The 21,586-nt window shown below is 45.6% G+C and overlaps 1 protein-coding gene across 1 annotated transcript in view; it reads right to left on the reverse strand.

Annotated features, from left to right (window-relative positions):
* XPO5 (exportin 5) overlaps positions 1 to 21,586 on the reverse strand; it is a 169,973-nt gene that overhangs the window by 142,100 nt on the left and 6,287 nt on the right. The window contains exons 5-8 of the mRNA XM_078786248.1: positions 18,646 to 18,828; positions 15,781 to 15,816; positions 14,350 to 14,535; positions 8,756 to 8,871 (exon numbers count right to left, since the gene is read on the reverse strand). Of these exons, the coding sequence (XP_078642374.1) occupies positions 8,756 to 8,871; positions 14,350 to 14,535; positions 15,781 to 15,816; positions 18,646 to 18,828 (521 nt within the window). The remainder of the gene's footprint in view (positions 1 to 8,755; positions 8,872 to 14,349; positions 14,536 to 15,780; positions 15,817 to 18,645; positions 18,829 to 21,586) is intronic.

A 21,586-nucleotide genomic window follows, 5' to 3' on the forward strand; every position in this document is an offset into this window, starting at 1 on the left:
GAAAAGCAGCCCAAACGGTCACCCCACCACGTCCAGCTTGGACTCTTGGCACTATACAATCTTCGTTGTGGGCTTCATGCACTTGTCTGCGCACTCTGACGCGGCCATCTTGAAGATAGACCAGAAATCTAGACTCGTCACTGAAGGTCACGTGATTCCAGTGTCCTGGCTGCCATTGACGGTGCTCTCTGGCCCACTGCAATCGGTGCTGGCTGTGTTGTCTGGTCAGGCGTGGCTTTCTCAGGGGACGCCTGGCACGATAGCCTGCTTGAACCAGTCGTTGGTTGACTAGCCTTCTGGATACAGGCACATTTGTCAGTTGCTGCCACTCAGCCCTAAGCCGATTAGCTGACTTGGTACGGCCAATGCAGACTAACCGGTGCAGGTGGCGATCATCCCTCCTTGTGGTTCTGCGTGGACGTCCTGGCCTCGGTATTGGAGTGGGGACACCCCTCTGAGCATTTTGCTTCAGGATCTTTAACACCTGACCTTGAGTGATGCCATACTGCCGAGCAATAGCACGCTGTTTCATGCCGTAATTTCGTAAAGCCACCACTCCATGACAAACAGCATTGTCGAGTTGACGGACCATCTCCAGAGGAAGCGGCAATAACTTTTGGAGACGTGCAGCAGTTGTTTTCCACTAATACAGAACGCAACAACCCTTGTATACCCGACTGTGAAGCCAATCATCAAATGCACCTGTCCGTACATTTTGCCACGCCACCTGTGATATAATCCTGTTGTTGACTTCTTGCTGCGACAGACAATCAGTGACATGGTTCTTTTAACAAATAAATCACCAAAGTGTAAAAGAAACTCACCAGATTGATATACTGAGTTAAGAAAGTAAACCCAAGTCAAGAAAAAATATATATTCCATATTAAATGCCAAGTCTGTAAAACAGCACATCACGATGTTGACGATATGCCTACTCACACATTATATAGACAGTCGTGGCCAAAAATATTGGCACCCTTGCACTTTTTTCAAATAACTCACAATTTTCTCCAAAAATAAGTTGAAATTGACAAAAGTATTTGGTCTTCACAATTCTTTATTTCACTGTTAATATTACAGAACCTTTGTCTTTGATTCAGAACTTAATATATCCTTTTAAATCAGAAATAAAAAGAAATGGCATTGACAAAATTATTGACACCATCGACTTAATAATTGGTAGCACAGCCTTTGGACAAAATAACTGCAGTCAAGCACTTCCTATAGCCATGAATGAGCTTCCTACACCTCTTTACTGGCAGTTTGGCCCACTCTTCTTGTGCAAACTGCTCCATTCCTCCCCTAGATTTGAAGGGTGCCTTCTCCCAACTGCTGTTTTCAGATCTCCCCACAGGTGTTCAATGGGATTTAGATCTCGACTCATTGCTGGCCCCTTCAGAACAGTCCAGCAGTTTGTCTTGAACCATTCTGAGGTGCTTTTTGAAGTGTGTTTGGGGTCATTGTCCTGCTGCAAGACCCATGACCTTCAACAGAGACCCAGCTTTCTGACACTGGGTTCAACATTGCGCTCCAAAATGCCTTGGTAATCTCCTGATTTCATGATGCCATGCACACATTCAAGGCATCCAGTGCCAGAGGCAGCACAGCAACCCCAAATCATCACTGAACCTCCTCCATGTTTGACTGTAGGGAAGGTGTTCTTTTCTTTGAAGGCTTCATTTTGTTTTATGTAAACATAGAGATGATGTGCTTCACAAAAAACCTCTAATTTGGTCTCATCTGTCCACAGGACATTCTCCCAAAAGGATTTTGGCCAGAAGGATTCCATTCTCCCAGAAAGATCTGATTTTTTCAGCTTTTTTGTTTTGTTCCTCTGTAAACCAAAGAAATACAAATGTGGACACCAAAAGATTTTTTAATTTCAACAATTTTCTGGAAGAAATGGTGCATTATTTGAAAAAAGTGCAAGGGTGCCAATATTTTTTGCCACGACTATGTATACTCAAGTATTGTCTTTGTGCCAAGTTTGAAGAAAAATTGGTCCTTGCATGTCTGAGAAATGGATGGGGACACATTTAAGTAACAAAATGGACACCAGTCGGCCATCTTGGATCTGATCTCGAAAGAAAAATGACGTGCATATGTACATCATTCATTATCTGTGCGCCAAATTTGAACAAGTTCGGTAAATGCATGTCCATGAAATGGTTGAGGATGTGTTCAACATTGGGTTTTTTTTACAACTTAAATAGCCGCGAGTCAGCCATCTTTGATTGCATCGCAAAAGAAAATGATGTGCATATGTAGACTGTCATGTATTGTGTTTGTGCCAAGTATGAACAAAATCGGTTCATACATCTCTGAGATATGGCTGCAGAAGCACCGACGAGACCAAATCCATTTTAGCCCCTGTTTTGCGGGCTAAGTCCAACAGGGGATAATAAAGCATATCATGGAAGACTGTGCAGTCCTGGCTCCATGTAAACAAAAGCACAACATATTGGATGTGAGGGATCTTTGGGTCGCTCCTGTGAGTTTGAACGGCTATCTCCACGCCGCTGGTCTGTTCAACTAGAACTGACTGGGGCAACATAACAACATAACAACAACGACGACGACCCAGCTACCTCTGGATCAAACTGTTATTCAAATATTCAAACAGTTATTTAGAATGTTTTATTTTTTCTAAAATGCTGCCTCGTCTCCAAGCAACCACTGAAATCGGTTTAAAAATAACACACACACACATACACACGATATTTTTGATAATACATAAATATCTCATCAATAATATTTTTACGATTCATATATATACAGATATACAGTCATCCCTCGCTATATCGCGGTTCACTTTTCGCGGCTTCGGTACATCGCGGGTTTTTCTCGCTAGTATATGTAAAATTATATCGCGGATTTTTCGCTATATCGCGGGATTTTGCGGTATAAATGGATTTTTATATACTATTATTTTAAATATTTTTGTGGTAAAATAAGCATTTTCTAGCCTAAAAAATCAAAAACGTGATCAACAGGTGTAGCTGATTATACCCACACGCGCGACACGCTTTGGTGGTCACGTGACCAGCCACTTGCGCCGCGGATCCCCGCCGGTGACGTCACCGGCTGGAGCAAGGAGATTCTGATGCTGGTCTTGCTTGAGGAACCCATGGGTCGCTACAGTATCTTCAATGGTGAGTACCCATTAGAATTTTATATGTTGTTAAAATTACGTATGTTTAAGAGTGTAAAAAGTGTTTAAGAGTATAGGAAGTGTTTATAAGAGTATGGGAAAGGTTAATAAGAGTGTGGGAAAGGTTAATAGGAGTGTGGGGAGGGTCATAAAGCTTAAAAATATATATAAATAATAAAATAAAAATATGGTCGCTACTTCGCGGATTTTCGTCTATCGCGGGGGGTTCTGGAACGTAACCCCCGCGATAAACGAGGGATCACTGTACATCTTTACCCATTATTATCATATATACATATATACATTTTACTATTCATATACTATTATCCCCTGTTGGACTTAGCCCGCATCTTTACCCAAAGATGGAAATTCCCATCTTTACCATCGTTGCCAACTGTAGCTCCCTGTGCTGGCATACATATGACTAGTTGTAATCTATTGATAGGTTCAGCGCTGTGTGTGGTTGCTCTCAGTCCTAGTTCTTTCACCTGCATCCATACCATAGTATAGCTTTTTCGTAATGTTGCTGTCTATGAGAGGCATTCCTACAATGTGGAATGGAAAAGCATCTCGTTTATCAAATAACTTGGTGTGAAATTTTTTATTATGGATATCGATTTGCAATTCGAAAAAGTAAACTGAAGTGAGAGTTTGGTTTTCCTTTTTTAATCCAACATATTTTGGATATATATGGTCATGAACCTATTGAAATACAAACTCATCAATGATTGCCAATAAATCAACATTTAATCTAAAGATGTTTCCACATATTCGTGCATGTTAGTTTTTCCTGCACATGTTCTGGACCCAAATCAGACTAGTGCATGTGCAGGAACAAATTTGCAAAGAAAAGGGCCCAGATCTGAACCGATGGGTATCCCCACTGTCTGCTGGAGTATCTTGGGATCTGAACCTATGGGTATCCCCACTGTCCGTTGGAGTATCTTGTGATCTGAACCAATGGTTATCCCCACTGTCTCTTGGGATCTGAACCCATGGGTATCCCCACTGTCTCTTGGGATCTGAACCCATGGGTATCCCCACTGTCTGCTGGAGTATATTGGGATCTGAACCTATGGGTATCCCCACTGTCTGCTGGAGTATCTTGTTGCCAAATGTAAATAAACTGTTGATTGGGAGAAATCTAATACTTTCTTTGTGTCTACTTTAAGAAAACTGCATGAATATCGATTTTCCTTTATATTGAATATCGATATGGAGTGCCCTTTTTTGATAGAATGTAATGTATACTTTATTACCTCCTCCAAATGCTTTATCTACCGCTCTGTCCAATGCGGTTATGAGCTTGTCATGTGGAATGTTTGTGTACAATGTGGAAAAATCAACAAAAGTTGATAAACATTTCGCTTTACCATCGTTGTGTTGTTGGATACTGTCGATTACCAGTTTGGATTTATCATTGATCCAGAATTTCTTAATACCAGAATAAAACATCACCTTTTCATGGTAGTTTTTTTTAAAATTAGTTTCATCGCCCCTGTAATAATACCCCACAATGGTTTCAAACTACATTCTCTACTTGCAATGATGAACCTCATCTTGCAAGGGTTTTTGTGAATTTTTGGAGATCCAGTAAATGAATGGTAAAAAATGGTGTTTATCCAGAACCAACAGTCTTCTTATTTTTGAGTGATTTATATGGTGTTGTATCAAGTCTGATTTATTACTGTTAATGAATTTGTAGGTCTTTGAAATTCCCATCTCCAAGACCAATTCTTCCAAAAGTGTTTGAATGTAAAATGTTTTGCATACAAATGCATTATTATTATTATTTGCTTTTATCAATTGCAACAATAACATATTGTGTTTGAAGCATTTTAAATAATCACGCATCTCCAGATTGTTTAAAATTACTTTCGGATTATTGATTCAAACTTTTCAAATCAACAACTCTCCTTTTACATGTTTCTCGACCTCCTCAAACCATGAAGCCATTTGTGTTTGGTACCTTGTGTTTATCAATTTGTTCTTTCATTCATTCCATCAGTCTTATCATTGCAAATTCCATTGCTTTATTCCAGTTAATCCTTATTTTTTTTCTCTATAATTTGGTCCTTTTGTAAGTAGTATATGTATTTTTCTATCTTCCACGATTCTGAGATCCCATTTAACCATATTAACCATGATTTAACCATTCCTCTATGTCTATAGATTGCACAGTTTCCTTGTAGTTGAAGATTTCCCCCAAATTGCATTTCCCAATGTAAACACAACCCTTGGTGAATCTCTGTTGTATTGTTTCTGGAAGTTTACTCCACACTTCCTTCTGTTGAAGTATTTTCTCGATATTGATCATTTCCACCCCTTTGCCATCAAACATAATTTTGATGATATTGTCGTGCGTAGCCTCCGGTTAATACCAGAGGCTCGCGGATGGACCGAAAAAGGCTTTAATTGAGGCGACGGCCAATACGGATTTTGCTATGGTCGCGCGGGAGGAAGAAGGAAAGTGGGAGCTGCGGTAAAAGCTTACCTGGAGCGTGCCGACTGCAGCTTCGATCCTGCAAGGAAATGAACTGGACATGGACACACGCTTTTGAATGGAAGGGGAAAATAATACAAGGGTTTATTAAATAAAGGCAGGGACAGGAAAAGCACGCACCGGTAAATCCAATTCCTAAATCGGGATCCCGCACACCAGACCTCACACACAAACAGGGGGATGAATCACGAAAATAACACGTTCGTTATGTAGTGGACTTATCTGTCTTGTCTGTCCAATCTCCGCTGCACACCACGAGGTCCCTTGCTCCAGCGCCCCAGCACCGCGAAGGCCCGGGCCAGCGCCCACTCCAGGCTCCTCGTCGGCCCCCACAAGGTCCGTGCACCAAAGGTCCAACGCAGGGCTGCACGAAGCAAGCGAACTCCACTCGGGCTCGGACTCACAAGCCAACTCTCAAGCCAACTCAACAAGCAAGCCAACTCTGAACTCAACCAGGGCCAGGACTCTCTCAACACGGGATCGCACCGGGACTGCCAGGGCCAGCAATCTGCGCGCAGAGTTCGGCGCGCTCTTTTTATAACCTCTGGCGGTGACGTCAGCCTCGGCGCGGCACCCAACCAGAGCCTCGTAGCTTCCCGCCCTTTTGCCGAACCTCTTCGCGCCTTCCGCGTTGACCAATCACAGTCCTCCTGGGCGTGGTTATAGCTCGTGCGTATAGCGTGGGCATAACTCGTGCGTGTAGCGTGCTACATGGAGCCCAGCGGAGATGAAGCTAGCCGCGGTCCACGCGGCGGCACCCCGAGCCGGCCCCCCTTGGCTGTTCGTCTTCCAAAGTCATGTCAGGGAAAGGAATTATTAGCGCTGAGGAAGCGCCTCTAGCGAATGACTTCCAGCCAGTGTAACGCGAATTCCTGTCACAGGAATTCTGAGATCATATAAGTGTGACGTGGCAGTTCCTGATTGGTTCGTGTTGGGGAACCCCTTCTCGCTGCCGACGTGACGTAAATTCGCGCACGCGCACTGGTGAAGCTTACTCGATCTTACTCGATCCCATATTACATGTACTTTCATTGCATACAAATTATACTTCCTCCTAGAAATTCCATGCCCGAACCTCAGCGCAATCCAAGAGGATTCACTTGTTTAGTGTTGCAATAAAGAGCCTAACTAAGTGTCTAAATGAGTGCATTGCCATACGGGACAAAGGTTTGGCTACCAGGTGTGACACACAGGGGCTTTATCTTTTAATCCCTATACTACCCATCACTCGAACATCCTGGTATGTTCACAGGATACTCTTACCCGACAAAACGCCTACACATGAAAATTACAGGGCAGATTCCTTACCGCGACAGACGAAGCACGTTACCTATTCAGATCTAGCTGGCTCTATATATCACTACCCCACCCGACATAACAATATCATTGTCTATTCTATGATTAACTTCTTAAGGTTTCTCTTTGTACATTTTCTGGTCAATCATGTCCAAAATTGCTTCCATGTGTTGGATAGTGTGTTCCTCTTGGTCAAACTTTTCGGATTTTTTTTTGAAGTATTAATCGTAATTCTACTGCTGTTAAGTAATGTCCAGATATTTAATTTGTTAAGATCTAATGACTCATTTACGATTTGTTGTGGTGTTGTGTCTGTAACTGGACATTTACGTCCATAATTATGTACTCTGTGTCTCTGTCTCTTATGTAATTGTGCGATTGTTTATCTTCCATCCCATTCTTTTTCCGGCCATTTCCGCTTAGCTTTTCTACAACCTGAACACTGCAGCTCGCATTTTTACAATACCCATAAGTAAAATGATGGGTAAGTAGTGGGTAACCAGTAGTTTTATCTGGGTTGTTCATGTTGCTCCTGTGTGCATTAATTCTTACATTACATCTCTGCATTGTTTCACAAACATATTGCATTGCACATTTGCTACAGGTCAATAAGTAAACTATGTTTGAGGTTTTACATGTAATTAATTATTTGGTTTCTTGTAACTTGTAAGATCCAGCCATTACTGTACAATTAATTATATTGTTTGTGGCAAATATAGGACAAGTTTTGCAAATGCAAATCCCACATCTATGCCCTTTGCATTTGGATAAGTCTTACCCATTGACTAACCCAACACAGCTATCTCGTACAGCCAGCATATCTGAATTAACTACAGCATTACCATGTCGAGGAACACAAATCCTTTGAGGATGGTTATTGTCCCCAGGAAGGCAAGTTCAGCTGGGGGCTGCCCTGCTTTTTATCTTCCATTTTGTTTTGTTTTATCATTTGCATAGTTTGAAATGTAGTATTCACAAATGCATAACAAATATTAAAAACGTAAATATATATATGAAAATATACACACGGAAACGATGTAAATATACACACGGCTCTCTTATAGTATAGATTGCAGGGAATAATGTGACTGGCAGACTCAAAAGCATGATTGCATTGACAAGAGAATAGGGGGAGAACAAAGCAGAGGTCAACAGTTCAAACTAAGGAGGGTAACCAGGTATGGGTTGTTGGATTTGTGCATGCAACCTGATGGAGCCCAAGAGGAGTAAATGGCAGAGAAGGGAGAGGGCAAAAGACCAGATGAGAAATGATCCAAAATATTGCTCGGCCACAAATGTATCTGCAATCAATGGGGGACAACAAGCATTGCCCCTCAGCCTCCTGTTTCCCTAAAAAAAATATATCAGATTCCATTGCCTCTGGGAGTGCACAATAAGATTAAGAATAAGAATAATCAACAGGCCAATGAGAGCAGTACTGTATACCATTGCATTGTGGACCAAGACCTTTTACACTGCCAGTAGTTGAGAACGACCAGGGAACACCTTAGCATTGATTTGTAAATAATTCCAATGTGCCACTCTGCCCTGGAGGCCAAATTAGAAACGTGATCGATCCACGAGTGTAACTTTACAATAACAGCAATATATTCTTAATCACTGATAGCTTTTACATGTAGATTTTAAGCTGTTTTGTCTAGTACAAGTGGAGACTACATTCAGCTGTTTCACATCACTTGGTAATAAGGAAAGGTATGCAGCACGTGTTTCACTCGAACCCTGGGTGATTACAAACATCCCAGATATGTGACAACTTCAATGCACTGTCAATCAAATTACTCACTCTGCGGCCTGCAGCATGGACAGCATGGCTGCATCATTGAAGAGCATGAGAAGTGGTTTTCGATCCTCTCCCTTTGCCATTCTTGGCAATCGAACCCATGCAGTCGGATTTTTGTGCTGCAACAGAGGAAGAAAAGAAGTGGCAGGAAAACAAATAAATTCAAAATCTTCCTCCAACAGCATCGCAGCAAAGAGGGTTTTGGCCATGGCACTGTGCAACAGTGAGGGAACACCATGCTGCACAATCAGTGCCGGGCTTACAATGCACCAATGGCACCCCGGCACCAGGCCCACAACCAGAAGCGCCCATAGCGCCAATATATATATTTAAGTGTACACCACGATCTTCTTCTTTTCTATTTTTATCCTACCTTCATTGTAAGGTCGGCCGGGGGAGCTTGGTCCGAGTCTCCATGAACCGACTTGCCTAGTCTGACGTTCGACTACCATATATTCTGGTGTATTAACCGCGACCATGTATTAACCGCACCCGTTTTTCACCCTCAAAAAAAAAAAAAAATCATGCTCCCAGCGAAGCTCGATGATGTAGGACTGGAAGCGTGTAGTCTTATTAGGCGCGTCATCGGGTACATGTTATGTTGGGAGATGTGTGTGCGGCATTGAACCGACAGATCATGGTGTGCCATGAACCTGAACACCCACAACGAGCTGGTCATGGAGTCCCCAATGTCATCCTCCTTAGCTAAGTTCCTCGCCTTCAGCCTAAGAGCAAGTGTTGTGAATGAAAAACGTGTAAATTCAAACTAATTTCCCATTAAAAGAGGCAGAGGCTAGGAGGGAGTGCTGCCTCAGTCCTCATCTTATTGTCTATTTTTACAATTAGTGTTTTTTTTATATTTAAATTAAAATGTTTAAGATCCACCTGGTATTCCTTCACCAGCAGTAGAAGGTCCTCATTAGAGAGCTCCTCCTGGTACGAGTCCAGCAACTCCTCTACATCACCCTCCACCTCATCAAAGCCGACAGTCTATCTTGGCCATTTCAACAATGTTGCGTCAAGTTTTCAACACTTCATTATTCTTGCTGAAACCCTTGAAGCCATGAACATGTTGAAGGCAAAATTTTCCCCATACACCATTCATACAGGAACGAGGGACTTCCCTCCAACACTCCTCAACATTACATTGAACATCCCTTATTGCGAAGGTATTCCAGAATTCCTTCACAGTCATCTGATCATTATCAGTTGATTTCACCTGCAAATCATCAAATCATTAACAGGTTTGCAAATGTTCTGAGATAATACACCTTGAATGTAGCAATCACTCCCTGGTCCTCATAATCACCTGTATGATCACCTCGTTCATACGGTCCTAAAACATCCATTTTTACTTCAATAGTGATGGTCTTCCTGCAAATCATTGTGGCGTGCTGACGAGGAGGTGAGTGTTGTTGAAGCTGAAGGGAAAGGTGTATGCTGCATGTGTGAGAAGCGTCACGATTTATGGGAGCGAAACATGGTTAATGAACGTAGAGCAGCAACGAAGGCTGGAAAGGGTGGAAATGTTTATGGTTCGGTGGATGTGTGGAGTATCGTTGCGAGAGAGGAAGACAAATGATGAATTGCGAAAGATGATGGGAATAGAGCCTGTGATTTATGCTGTGAAGAGAAACAGGTTGAGATGGTTTGGTCATGTGTTGAGGAAGGATGAAAGAGACTGGTTGAGAAGAGTGATGGAAATGAATGTAGAAGGAAGTAGAGGACAGGGAAGACCGAGAAATACTTGGCTAAAGGTGGTGGAAAAAGAAATGCGGGCAAGAGGTTAACAAGGGGAGATGCAGAAAATAGGGCAAAATGGAGAAGATCGTCATGGGGACCGCAAGGTTATGCCCCACTCTACCAGGGAAAATGGCCTTAACATGCCTGTTGTTGTTGTTGGTGGTGATGATGGTTTTCCTCTGTCTTTCGCTCGCACCACCAACCTTGCTACTCCACGGATGCTTTCCAGTCATGATTGCAAGCGTTACCCTTATTACAGCGGCACAATTCACGCGCAAAATTTAAAACAGAACCACATGCACTCGATGTTAACATGGAGGGTTTCCGGAAACTGAGGGAGGGGAAGGTGAGAGAGAGGGAAGGCAATCTAGCCGGAATCCAGGTGTTATCATGAACACATTTTAATGTTGTTCAGTGCGAAAATTGAATTGCAATGTAATACTCACGCAATTCCAAAAAATGGTAAAAATGACATGCACGCACCACTCCAAAATGCGCAAACATAGCACGCATAAAATGCAAGCATACCGTACTAGAACTCGAATGTACGCCATTAACAGTGTGGTGATGTCCCACGCCAGGAAATGGTCGTATATTTTTTTCCATTTAAATTGTATGCTTGCCTGCCCGTTACTCGTGCTGGGACTCCCTGCCCCTTGTTCGTGCTGGGCCTCCCTGCCCCTTGTTCGTGCTGGGACTCCCTGCCCCTTTTTACGAGCTGGGACTCCCTGCCCCTTGTTCGTGCTGGGACTCCCTGCCCCTTGTTCGTGCTGGGACTCCCTGCACCTTGTTCGTGCTGGGACTCCCTGCCCCTTGTTCGTGCTGGGACTCCCTGCCCCTTGTTCGTGCTGAGACTCCCTGCCCCTTGTTCGTGCTGAGACTCCCTGCCCCTTGTTCGTGCTGAGAATCGCCTTGACCTGCTCGTGTTGGGGACTGCCGTTTGCCGGGCAGGTGCTTGTTGGTGAGGTCCAGACAAAGGTCTTCGCGAGGAGAAGCATCTGGTAAAATCGCAACCATTATGCCAACAGGATCCCAACGTTTGTTCCCCACCCCTTCTTCGTGAATGTGTGGCTGAGTGCCCTTGTTGTGTTCATTCGTAGTAATTGTCATAAGGCGTAAATGAAGCTAAGTTTCTGCCTCTTGTCCTTTTTCTTTCCGATCAATTAGTTGCACTGTAAATACTTGTAAATAAATCAAATCGTTAAATGCTTCCTTTCCCTCTGTCCGTGAATTTCTTTTCTTCCATTGGTCCACCATTGCTCGCACCCAGAGTAACGATTGGCCGTAACAAAATTAGCATGAGCCCAGCGGGTACCAACGGTTGATCGGCCATCTAAATTTCCATCCAGGAACAAAGTAAAGTGGTACACCGCCGGAGGGAATGTACGTTCCGCGAATGAAACTGTCACGTGGTACAAGTAAGCGGTGTTGGACAATAGACCATGCTATCGCGTGGCAGAACAATTGGCATTCGTAGTTGCTGGTTCGCAACCTGCCGAAGTACAAAGTTATTCGTGTGCGGGTGACAGCCTCAGGTCCGGTGAGTTCAAGAGGGAACGGAGGCTAACCCCCTCGTAGTCGACCCGAACCCTGGACCATAACAATATATATGATGGAAAATAAAAGATCCTTCTTTATGGGAAGGGGGGGGGGTGTGTTCAGCTGTGCTGCTGATGCAATGCCCCCTGTAGGTTGGAGCAGAAATGTAAAATGTGTTCATGGTGCCAGCAATAGCTCGTCGACTCTGCAAAGGACACCGTGGGATCTTTAACATTCATCAACTAATGCCAGCAAGGAGGGGGGCCGCAGTGAGGATGGAGGGGACACAGAGTCAGCAAATGGATACACCACAATAGAAGGTGAGGTAGTGGGTGTTGTACAGGTTAAAAGTGAAAATGGGAGAAAATTTCAGAACAAAAATACAACGCAATAAACTGCAGCGCCAGTAACTCAACAATTCATTGGCTCGCCCAAAGACAAAAAGAACACCAATTTTCGCTCAATTTCTGTCAACTATTTTATGCTTTTACCATGTGCTTTGAGGGAACATTATTTCACCTGTGGACACAGACACACACACAGACACAAAGACACACAGGCCCACAGAGAGACAGACACACAGGCCCACAGAGAGACAGACACACAGGCCCACAGAGAGACAGACACACAGGCCCACAGAGAGACAGACACACAGGCCGACAGAGAGACAGACACACAGGCCGACAGAGAGACAGACACACAGGCCGACAGAGAGACAGACACACAGGCCAACAGAGAGACAGACACACAGGCCAACAGAGAGACAGACACACAGGCCCACAGAGAGACAGACACACAGGCCCACAGAGAGACAGACACACAGGCCGACAGAGAGACAGACACACAGGCCCACAGAGAGACAGACACAGGCCCACAGAGAGACAGACACACAGGCCCACAGAGAGACAGACACACAGGCCCACAGAGAGACAGACACAAAGGCCGACAGAGAGACAGACACACAGGCAGACAGAGAGACAGACACACAGGCAGACAGAGAGACAGACACACAGGCCCACAGAGAGACAGACACACAGGCCCACAGAGAGACAGACACACAGGCCCACAGAGAGACAGACACACAGGCCCACAGAGAGACAGACACACAGGCCCACAGAGAGACAGACACACAGGCCCACAGAGAGACAGACACACAGGCCCACAGAGAGACAGACACACAGGCCCACAGAGAGACAGACACACAGGCCCACAGAGAGACAGACACACAGGCCCACAGAGAGACAGAAACACAGGCCCACAGAGAGACAGACACACAGGCCCACAGAGAGACAGACACACAGGCCCACAGAGAGACAGACACACAGGCCCACAGAGATACAGACACACAGGCCCACAGAGAGACAAATACACAGGCCCACAGAGAGACAGACACACAGGCCCACAGACACACAGGCCGACAGACACACAGGCCGACAGAGAGACAGAGAGACAGAGAGACAGAGAGACAGAGAGAGAGAGAGAGAGAGACAGACAAACAGGCCCACAGAGAGAGAGAGAGAGAGAGAGAGACAAACAGGCCCACAGGGAGACAGACACAAAGACACACACACAAGCAGCAGCAGATCAGGGCTAGGGCAGCAACATTGGTTGGCTTAGAAATTTATTGATTGAAATTTCAAAATGGGAATGCACACAGACTCAAAAATGATCCTATTTGTCCATGAATGTAAAATGATGTTCGGAACCAACAAGTAAACGAAAAAAACATGTTTCAGGGCTACACACCATTTTATTTTTTTAAAGTTTGAAACCCTTTTTTTGCTTTAAAAAAAAAGTATTTTTAAAATTAAATTTTGATAGATGAAAATGTACCAGAAAAGAGGACAGTGGGCCAAATTTCGGCTCTCTCGGACATATGGAACCGAGAAAACTAACGGCTCAAAGATTCAAATGGGACAAACAAACAAAGCTCAGATGAAGTTAAATAAAAGTATTTCACAAAACAGATCCTATAGTACTTTTAAAATCACCAGAGCAGTATTGAAAGAAGTTGGAAGCCACTACACACACAACATTTTTCACAAGAATCGGACTTGCGGATCACCAGATGTTTCCAACCCTGGACAATGCTACGATCAAAGTAAAAGGTTATTCCAGCATGTTAAAATTAGCAGTGCACCAAAACAAATGTTTGGGATTTAAAACCACGTAAACACAATTGATGCAAGTGCCTTAGTAGTTAAGTAAATTAAAAATAAAATAGAATGAAAAAGAGGACAGACAGAGAGACAGATTGAATAGTCATTGTGGTGACACCAAAAGTTCAGTCACTTCAGAACAGAATCAAGACCAACCTTAGGATTTAGAATGAGCAGCAGAGCGTCTGCGGCATCCATCTGCAGCACCGGATTATTTAGCAGGGAGCAGAGCACAAGTAGCAGACTGCTGCCATTAGCCATCACCTGGGACATGGAAACCCACTCCAGGAAACCAGCCAGGGTGCGCAGTGCCCCCTTTGCAATCTGACCATGTGCCATCGCCTGGTTTAAAAGAGACGCCACATGTGGAGATCACCATGGTAAAGATGAGCAATGATTTTGCAGGCAGTAAGCTGTTGTTCAAATATTTCAAGTTAAAGCAAATTAAAGTCAAACTATGAGAAATCAACTATTTTTTTATATACAGCAATATTAACCAAACCAAGTCCCACCTCTGGCTGATGTTATTCTCTCAAAAAACAAGCGTTATGCCTAGGTCCCCCGTCGGTGAAGTGATGCGAGTTGACAAAGTGGAAGATGCAGAAAACATGGAAGAGTCCATAATATTTGCGAATGGGTTGGAGATACACCCACACACCAGATTAGAAGTTAGTAGTTCGTTTATTTTTCCAAGATATTCCGCTCACAGGGATCAGACATATATGGTGGCGGCCATCTTGGATTTTGACGTGGCGACCCAATTTTCAATAGCCTTCTTCCTTATGTGTAGATACACCCACCCACCAGTTTAGAAGTTAGTAGTTCATTTATTTTTAAAGATATTTCGCTCACAAGGTTCAGACATATATGGCGGTGGCCATCTTGGATTTTGATGTGGCGACCCAATTTTCAATAGCGTTCTTCCTTATGCCTAGATACACCCACACACCGGATTAGAAGTTAGAAGTTCATTTATTTTTCAAGATATTTCACTCACAAGGTTCAGACATACATGGCAGTGGCCATCTTGGATTTTGACGTGGCGACCCAATTTTCAATAGCGTTCTTCCTTATGCGTAGATACACCCACACACCAGATTAGAAGTTAGTCGTTCATTTATTTTTCAGGATATTCCGCTCACAATGTTCAGACATTTACTTTTCAAGATATCGCGCTCACAAGGTTTAGATATGGTGACAGCCATCTTGGATTTTGACGTGGCGACCTAATTTTCAATAGGGTTCTTCCATATGCCTAGTTGCACCCACACACCAAATTAGAATTCGGTCCTTCGCTTACTTTTATAAAGATATTGCAGTGCACGTACGCACGCACGGTTGGACGGAAGCACGCACGGACGCACACACGGACGGAGGGTAAAACCAGAGTCCCCCTTTCGCTCCGCGGTGCGACGGGGGACAATAAAGTATTTTTCTTTGACTTTTCCATGACCTCCAGGATTTTCCTCATCCTGAAAAGTCATCTTTATTTTTAATTTACCAGGTGCACTTGTAAAATTTGCCCAAATGTTATTTTCCACCACGTTTCCCAATTATACCAACTTGGTTGTAACATTGATAGCTCACCTCCAGCCTCTGCTCCTCCGAGCTGCAGTTCTTTTGCTGTGGCACACACAAATAATGAAGAGTGCAATGCACTTCTTTCACGAGATTTTACTCAGTTTAAATATACAAACCAAATGTAAATTATGTGTAAACAATCCCAACAATGTAACTGGAACTGTTTAGCCAATTATTATTTGCAGGAGCATACAATAACTGAATAAATAAGTATGCAGGTAGTGGAAACAGTAAAATATATATATAAATGAGAAATTCAAACTTTGTGTATTAAAAAGAAATAAAAAAGGAGAAAGTAATAAATCAAAGTTGTGTTTGGGTAGTGAATGTAAATAAATAAATAATTCACAGTGGAATGAATGTAGATCATAAAATGGTAAAAGGTATACAAACAAACATTTAATTAAATGTAGTTCTTGGCAGTGGAGTTGGTAAGGTGTAAATAAATATGGCTCCCGAAAGCATATATGATCCCATGCTATTCTCTCCCATAAAAAAATTTAATTGCCAAAATATCAGATTGGCTCCAGTTGAAAACTTGATCGTCATGCCTCGTGCACAGATAACATGGGCAAACACGTGCTGAATATTAAAGAAATGAGTCGTCATTTTTGAGTAGATGTTCCAGTCATGCAGAGCGACCCACCAGGTTTCGCCCTCATCAATCATTTACTTGTGACCATTTAAATATCGGTCTTTAAAGACCCTATGGAAGGCAAATTGACATTCAACGTCATGTTGCTTTTGGGTCAGCAGACCCTTTGTTAACTAAACTAACCAACACAAACACAAACAGTGTGAACATCCCAAAGTCTGGATTTCAAGCTGCAGGTGTGCTATGACACTATGTTTGAGTGGAATATCGACAATAATAAAAGACAATCTCTCTCGCAATCTCTTCCCCGCTCTCGCAATCTCTCCCCCGCTCTCGCAATCTCTCCCCCGCTCTCGCAATCTCTCCCCCGCTCTCGCAATCTCTCCCCCGCTCTCGCAATCTCTCCCCCGCTCTCGCAATCTCTCCCCCGCTCTCGCAATCTCTCCCCCGCTCTCGCAATCTCTCCCCCGCTCTCGCAATCTCGCAACCTCTCCCCCGCTCTCCTCTCGCAACCTCTCCCCCGCTCTCCTCTCGCAACCTCTCCCCCGCTCTCCTCTCGCAACCTCTCCCCCGCTCTCCTCTCGCAACCTCTCCCCCGCTCTCCTCTCGCAACCTCTCCCCCGCTCTCCTCTCGCAACCTCTCCCCCGCTCTCCTCTCGCAACCTCTCCCCCGCTCTCCTCTCGCAACCTCTCCCCCGCCCTCCTCTCGCAACCTCTCCCCCGCTCTCCTCTCGCAACCTCTCCCCCGCTCTCCTCTCGCAACCTCTCCCCCGCTCTCCTCTCGCAACCTCTCCCCCGCTCTCCTCTCGCAACCTCTCCCCCGCTCTCCTCTCGCAACCTCTCCCCCGCTCTCCTCTCGCAACCTCTCCCCCGCTCTCCTCTCGCAATCTCTCCCCCCGCTCTCGCAATCTCTCCCCCCGCTCTCGCAATCTCTCCCCCCCCCGCTCTCGCAATCTCTCCCCCCGCTCTCGCAATCTCTCCCCCCGCTCTCGCAATCTCTCCCCCCGCTCTCGCAATCTCTCCCCCCGCTCTCGCAATCTCTCCCCCCGCTCTCGCAATCTCTCCGCCCGCTCTCGCAATCTCGCCCCCCGCTCTCGCAATCTCTCCCCCCGCTCTCGCAATCTCTCCCCCCGCTCTCGCAATCTCTCCCCCCGCTCTCGCAATCCCTCCCCCCCCCCCCCCCCGCTCTCGCAATCTCCTCCCCCCCCCCCCGGCTCTCGCAATCTCTCTTCTCTCCCCCCCCCCCACCCCCGCTCTCGCAATCTCTCTTCTCTCCCCCCCTCCCCCCGCTCTCGCAGTCTCTCCCGCCCCCACGCTCTCGCAATCATCTCTTTCGCCCGCTCTCGCAATCTCTCCCCCCCCCCCCCACTCTCGCAATCTCTCCCCCCCCCCCCCCGCTCTTGCAATCTCTCCCCCCCCCCCCCGCTCTTGCAATCTCTCCCCCCCCCCGCTCTCGCAATCTCTCCCCCCCCCCCGCTCTCGCAATCTCTCCCCCCCCCCCCGCTCTCGCAATCTCCTCCCCCCCCCCCCCGGCTCTCGCAATCTCTCTTCTCTCCCCCCCCCCCCACCCCCGCTATCGCAATCTCTTTTCTCTGCCTCCCTCTCTGCGAAGGGGCGGTAGTCTGGAGAAAGGGTGGTAGGAAGAAGGGGCAGGGGTGACAAGGAAGTCCGGAGGGAGGGGAAGAGGTAGGAGTATGAAGGGGGTGGGAGGAGGAGAGAGGGGAAAGGGGTAGGTTATGAGTCTGGAGGGAGGGGGCAGGGTTGGGAGGGAGGAGAGAAGGGAAGGGTTGGGAGCCCGGAAGGGGTGGATGGTAGGAGGCATGAGACAAGGTGGCATGAGAGAGGGCAAGGGGTGGGAGAAGGGAGGGCAAGGGGTGAAAGAAGGAGAAGGGAGGGGAAGGGGTGGGAGGAGGGATGCAGTATACTGGATACCTTTGCTAGTAATAAATAGGGCTGCTTTTTCTTCTACCTCTTTTACTTCCCCTTCCCCCCCGGAAGTGACGGCACTTCTCCCAAGCTCAGTGGCTGTGTTGTGTCTGTGTCTGTGTCTGTGTCTGTGTGTGTGTGTGTGTGGTCACTGTGCAAAAGTGTTAGGCCACCTTTAAAATAAACAGGTTGTGAGTGCAAGCTCCATTACGAGCCTTAGACATTGTATTAAGAAATACAATTGTCAAAGCCTTGAGATAGCCATCACGCCTTAATACATCACTTGGTATGGAACATTGCTCTTGAATGAGCCAAAAGTGCAAGTCAGTGTTGTGCTTCATAAAACGTACAAGTTGCTGAAAGGTGCTGGCGTGATGCTTGAGGAGGTGGCAGATAAATTCGAAGATGTTTCCAAGTTGAACATTCAGTGCCTGCTGAATGTCTCGACGTCGTTGGGTGGGCAAGAGATTGAAGCAGATAACATCTTCAACAAGACGCACCAGAACCAGCAAAACCAGATCAGTCTGTGTCTTCTTCAATGTTCACCAAGAACACACAAACACACACGCACCCACAATGTTAGGGAGGGAGGAAAAGAGGCCGATGCACAGCACAGTTTTGTTGCCAGTAAGGTGCGCGTGTAATACAATATAATGTATATAAATATATATTTATATTTGTTGCGGTTGCGGACAACTTTTCCTGTTGTTTTTACTTTCCTGTTGTGGGCAACGTATGATGTGCTTCCGTCACCAGTAAACCTAAGATTGTGGGGGTTGTTGCAGAAGGAGAGATGTTATTTGTGTGGAGGTTTGGGACCGGTGCAGCATGCACTGAGTGCATGCTCGGTAGCATTGGCAGCAGTAAGATACAAGTGGCGGCATGATCAGGTGCTGGCGGCGGTAATGCAGATGGTGCAACAAGAGGTGCAGAGATCGAGAGAGAGAGAGAAGAGTGGAGAAGGAGACCGATGGGGGAGAGGTGTTGTTTGTCAAAGAAGGCCAAGTGGTAAGAGTTGGAAAGAGGCGGAGGTGGAAAGCAAGAGGGCCGTCAGATGCTTGTGATTGGCAGGTGGTGGCAGACCTAAAGCCACAATTGGTATTCCCAGAGGAGATCTGTGTGACAAGGTTGCGGCAAGACTGTCATTTGGTCAGGTGCAAGAAGACAGATCACTTTAGGGGAATTGTCTGTACCTTGGGAAGAGAACATGGAGGAGGTGCACGAGAGAAAGAGAGGAAAGTACAGTGAAGTGAGCTGGAGGCAGAATGTCGGGAGAAGGGTTGGCGAGTTTCCTGTCAGCCATTTGAGGAGGGGTGTAGAGGATATATTGGCAATTCCTTTTCTGCATTTCTTGCTCGGCTTGGAGTGTGTGGGACAGAAAGAAGGAGGATGTGTGACAGAGTGGCCCAGGGTGCCTTGAAAGGCTCACTTTGGATTTGGAGGAAGTTTATGGAGGCACGTCGAACGGTGTCGGTTGAGGCTGTGGGTGGTGGTTCATTTCAGCCTAAAGAGGCGGTGACTGAGCACGGAAGAGAAATGGAGATGTGTGAATGGTGTGTGTTTCAAGAGTAGGTGTGGTTTTGCTTGAGTGGTGCATGTTGTAAGGGTAGGTGGCCGGGTGTGTGTGTGTGTAGGTGTGTGTGTGGGGGGGGGGGGGGGAGGGGCAGTGGATTCTGGGAGTGGAGGCGGTTTTGTTGTTGTAGTCTGTGTTCTCACTGGCTGGGGGTGGGGGTATGTACGCATCTGGGTGTAGCTGCTGCATGTGGAGGCATATGTGCCCCTGCTGGCCCACCTTAGCTGACCATATCGAAGTTGAAGGGCCGAACCGGGATGATGCCGAGGACCTCGACTGTGGACCCGGTTAGTGAGGCACACTTATGACCAGGTGTGTTTTGAAATTATCTACATATATAAAAGAAAGTTTTTGTTTGTTTGTTTGTCTGCACGCGCGAATCTCCTGAACGGTGAAAGATAGGAGGAAACCTCAAACAGAAAATGTCGGGACGGGCCCCGGGAAGGTTAAAACGGGAAACGGTCTACGGTAAAAGCTGAATTATAGTAGTAAATTCATTCAAAAAGAACTAAAAATGTCGGGACGGGCCCCGGGAAGGTTATAGGCTAGGTGGCGAGGCCGGTCGAGGCCGCCTCGGCCAGGCTGGGCCCATTTCGCAATTAAAAGCTGAGCTGAATTATAGTCGTCAATCTTCTTCGGCCACGAGTAAAAGCTGAATTATAATAGTAAATTCATTCAAAAAGAACCCGGGCAACACCGGGTGCTGTCAGCGCGCACGCGCACACGCACACGCACACGTATAGTTGACGACATATGTTATATCTCTGGGTAAGAGTCATGTTTTTTCCTGTTTTAGATCTGGCAACATTGAGCATATGACATCAGTAGAGCAGTTCCAAGATGGTGGCTCCCTTAGAAGCATGCACCAGGAAGGAGCAACGTTCTGTCATCCGTTTCTTGGGAAGTGAGGGTGTGAATCCCAGTGAAATCCATCGCAGAATGAAGATGCAATATGGTGAAGCATGTTTATCACTGCATCAGGTGTACGACTGGGACAGGAAGTTCAAAAGTGGAGTGTCCAGTGTGGCAGAGTTGTGACTCACACAGCCGACACACCAGAAATGGTTGCAGGAGTTGAGCGCGTGCTAAGGGAAAACTGTCGCATTACGCTGGATGAAGTGGTCTCCGAATTGAACATGAGCTATGGTTCAGCACACCATATCATTCACAACGTGCTGGGGTTCTGCAAAGTGTCTGCAAGGTGGGTGCCCAGACAACTCGCACCCGAACTGAAGGAACAGCGAGTGGACGCATGTGAAGAACTTCTGCAATGTTATGAAACAAAAGACTACACTTCCTTACAGTGCTGTCGGAGAAATTATGAGCAAAATAATTACTTAACAGTGTTTTCTGAGGAGAGAGAGTAGGCGAATTATCGCTGGCACCTTGACTAAATTATTTTAGTTCTCACTGAGTCAAGATAGAAATAGTGCACTGTTGTGCTCTTACAGAAACAATGTTATGGTTCCTTACAAACCAAGTAATGATAAACCATTTGGTGTAGTTTTAATAAAGGTACTGTAATTATCTCTTATAAATAAGAGTGATCTGGATAAACATACATTATTGTGTTTTGAGACATGGTGTTGGAATTGAGTTTTTCCAGTGTTGGATTCATCTGCATAAAATTACATGCAATGATTCATTCATATGATGCTACATGCATGACTAATTATAATTTAGGAAATCTTGTAAACATAAACGTGGATATATAATAA

The sequence above is a fragment of the Myxine glutinosa genome, chromosome 1, assembly GCF_964187855.1.
Source record: "Myxine glutinosa chromosome 1, kmMyxGlut1.1, whole genome shotgun sequence".
Lineage (NCBI taxonomy): Eukaryota > Metazoa > Chordata > Myxini > Myxiniformes > Myxinidae > Myxine > Myxine glutinosa.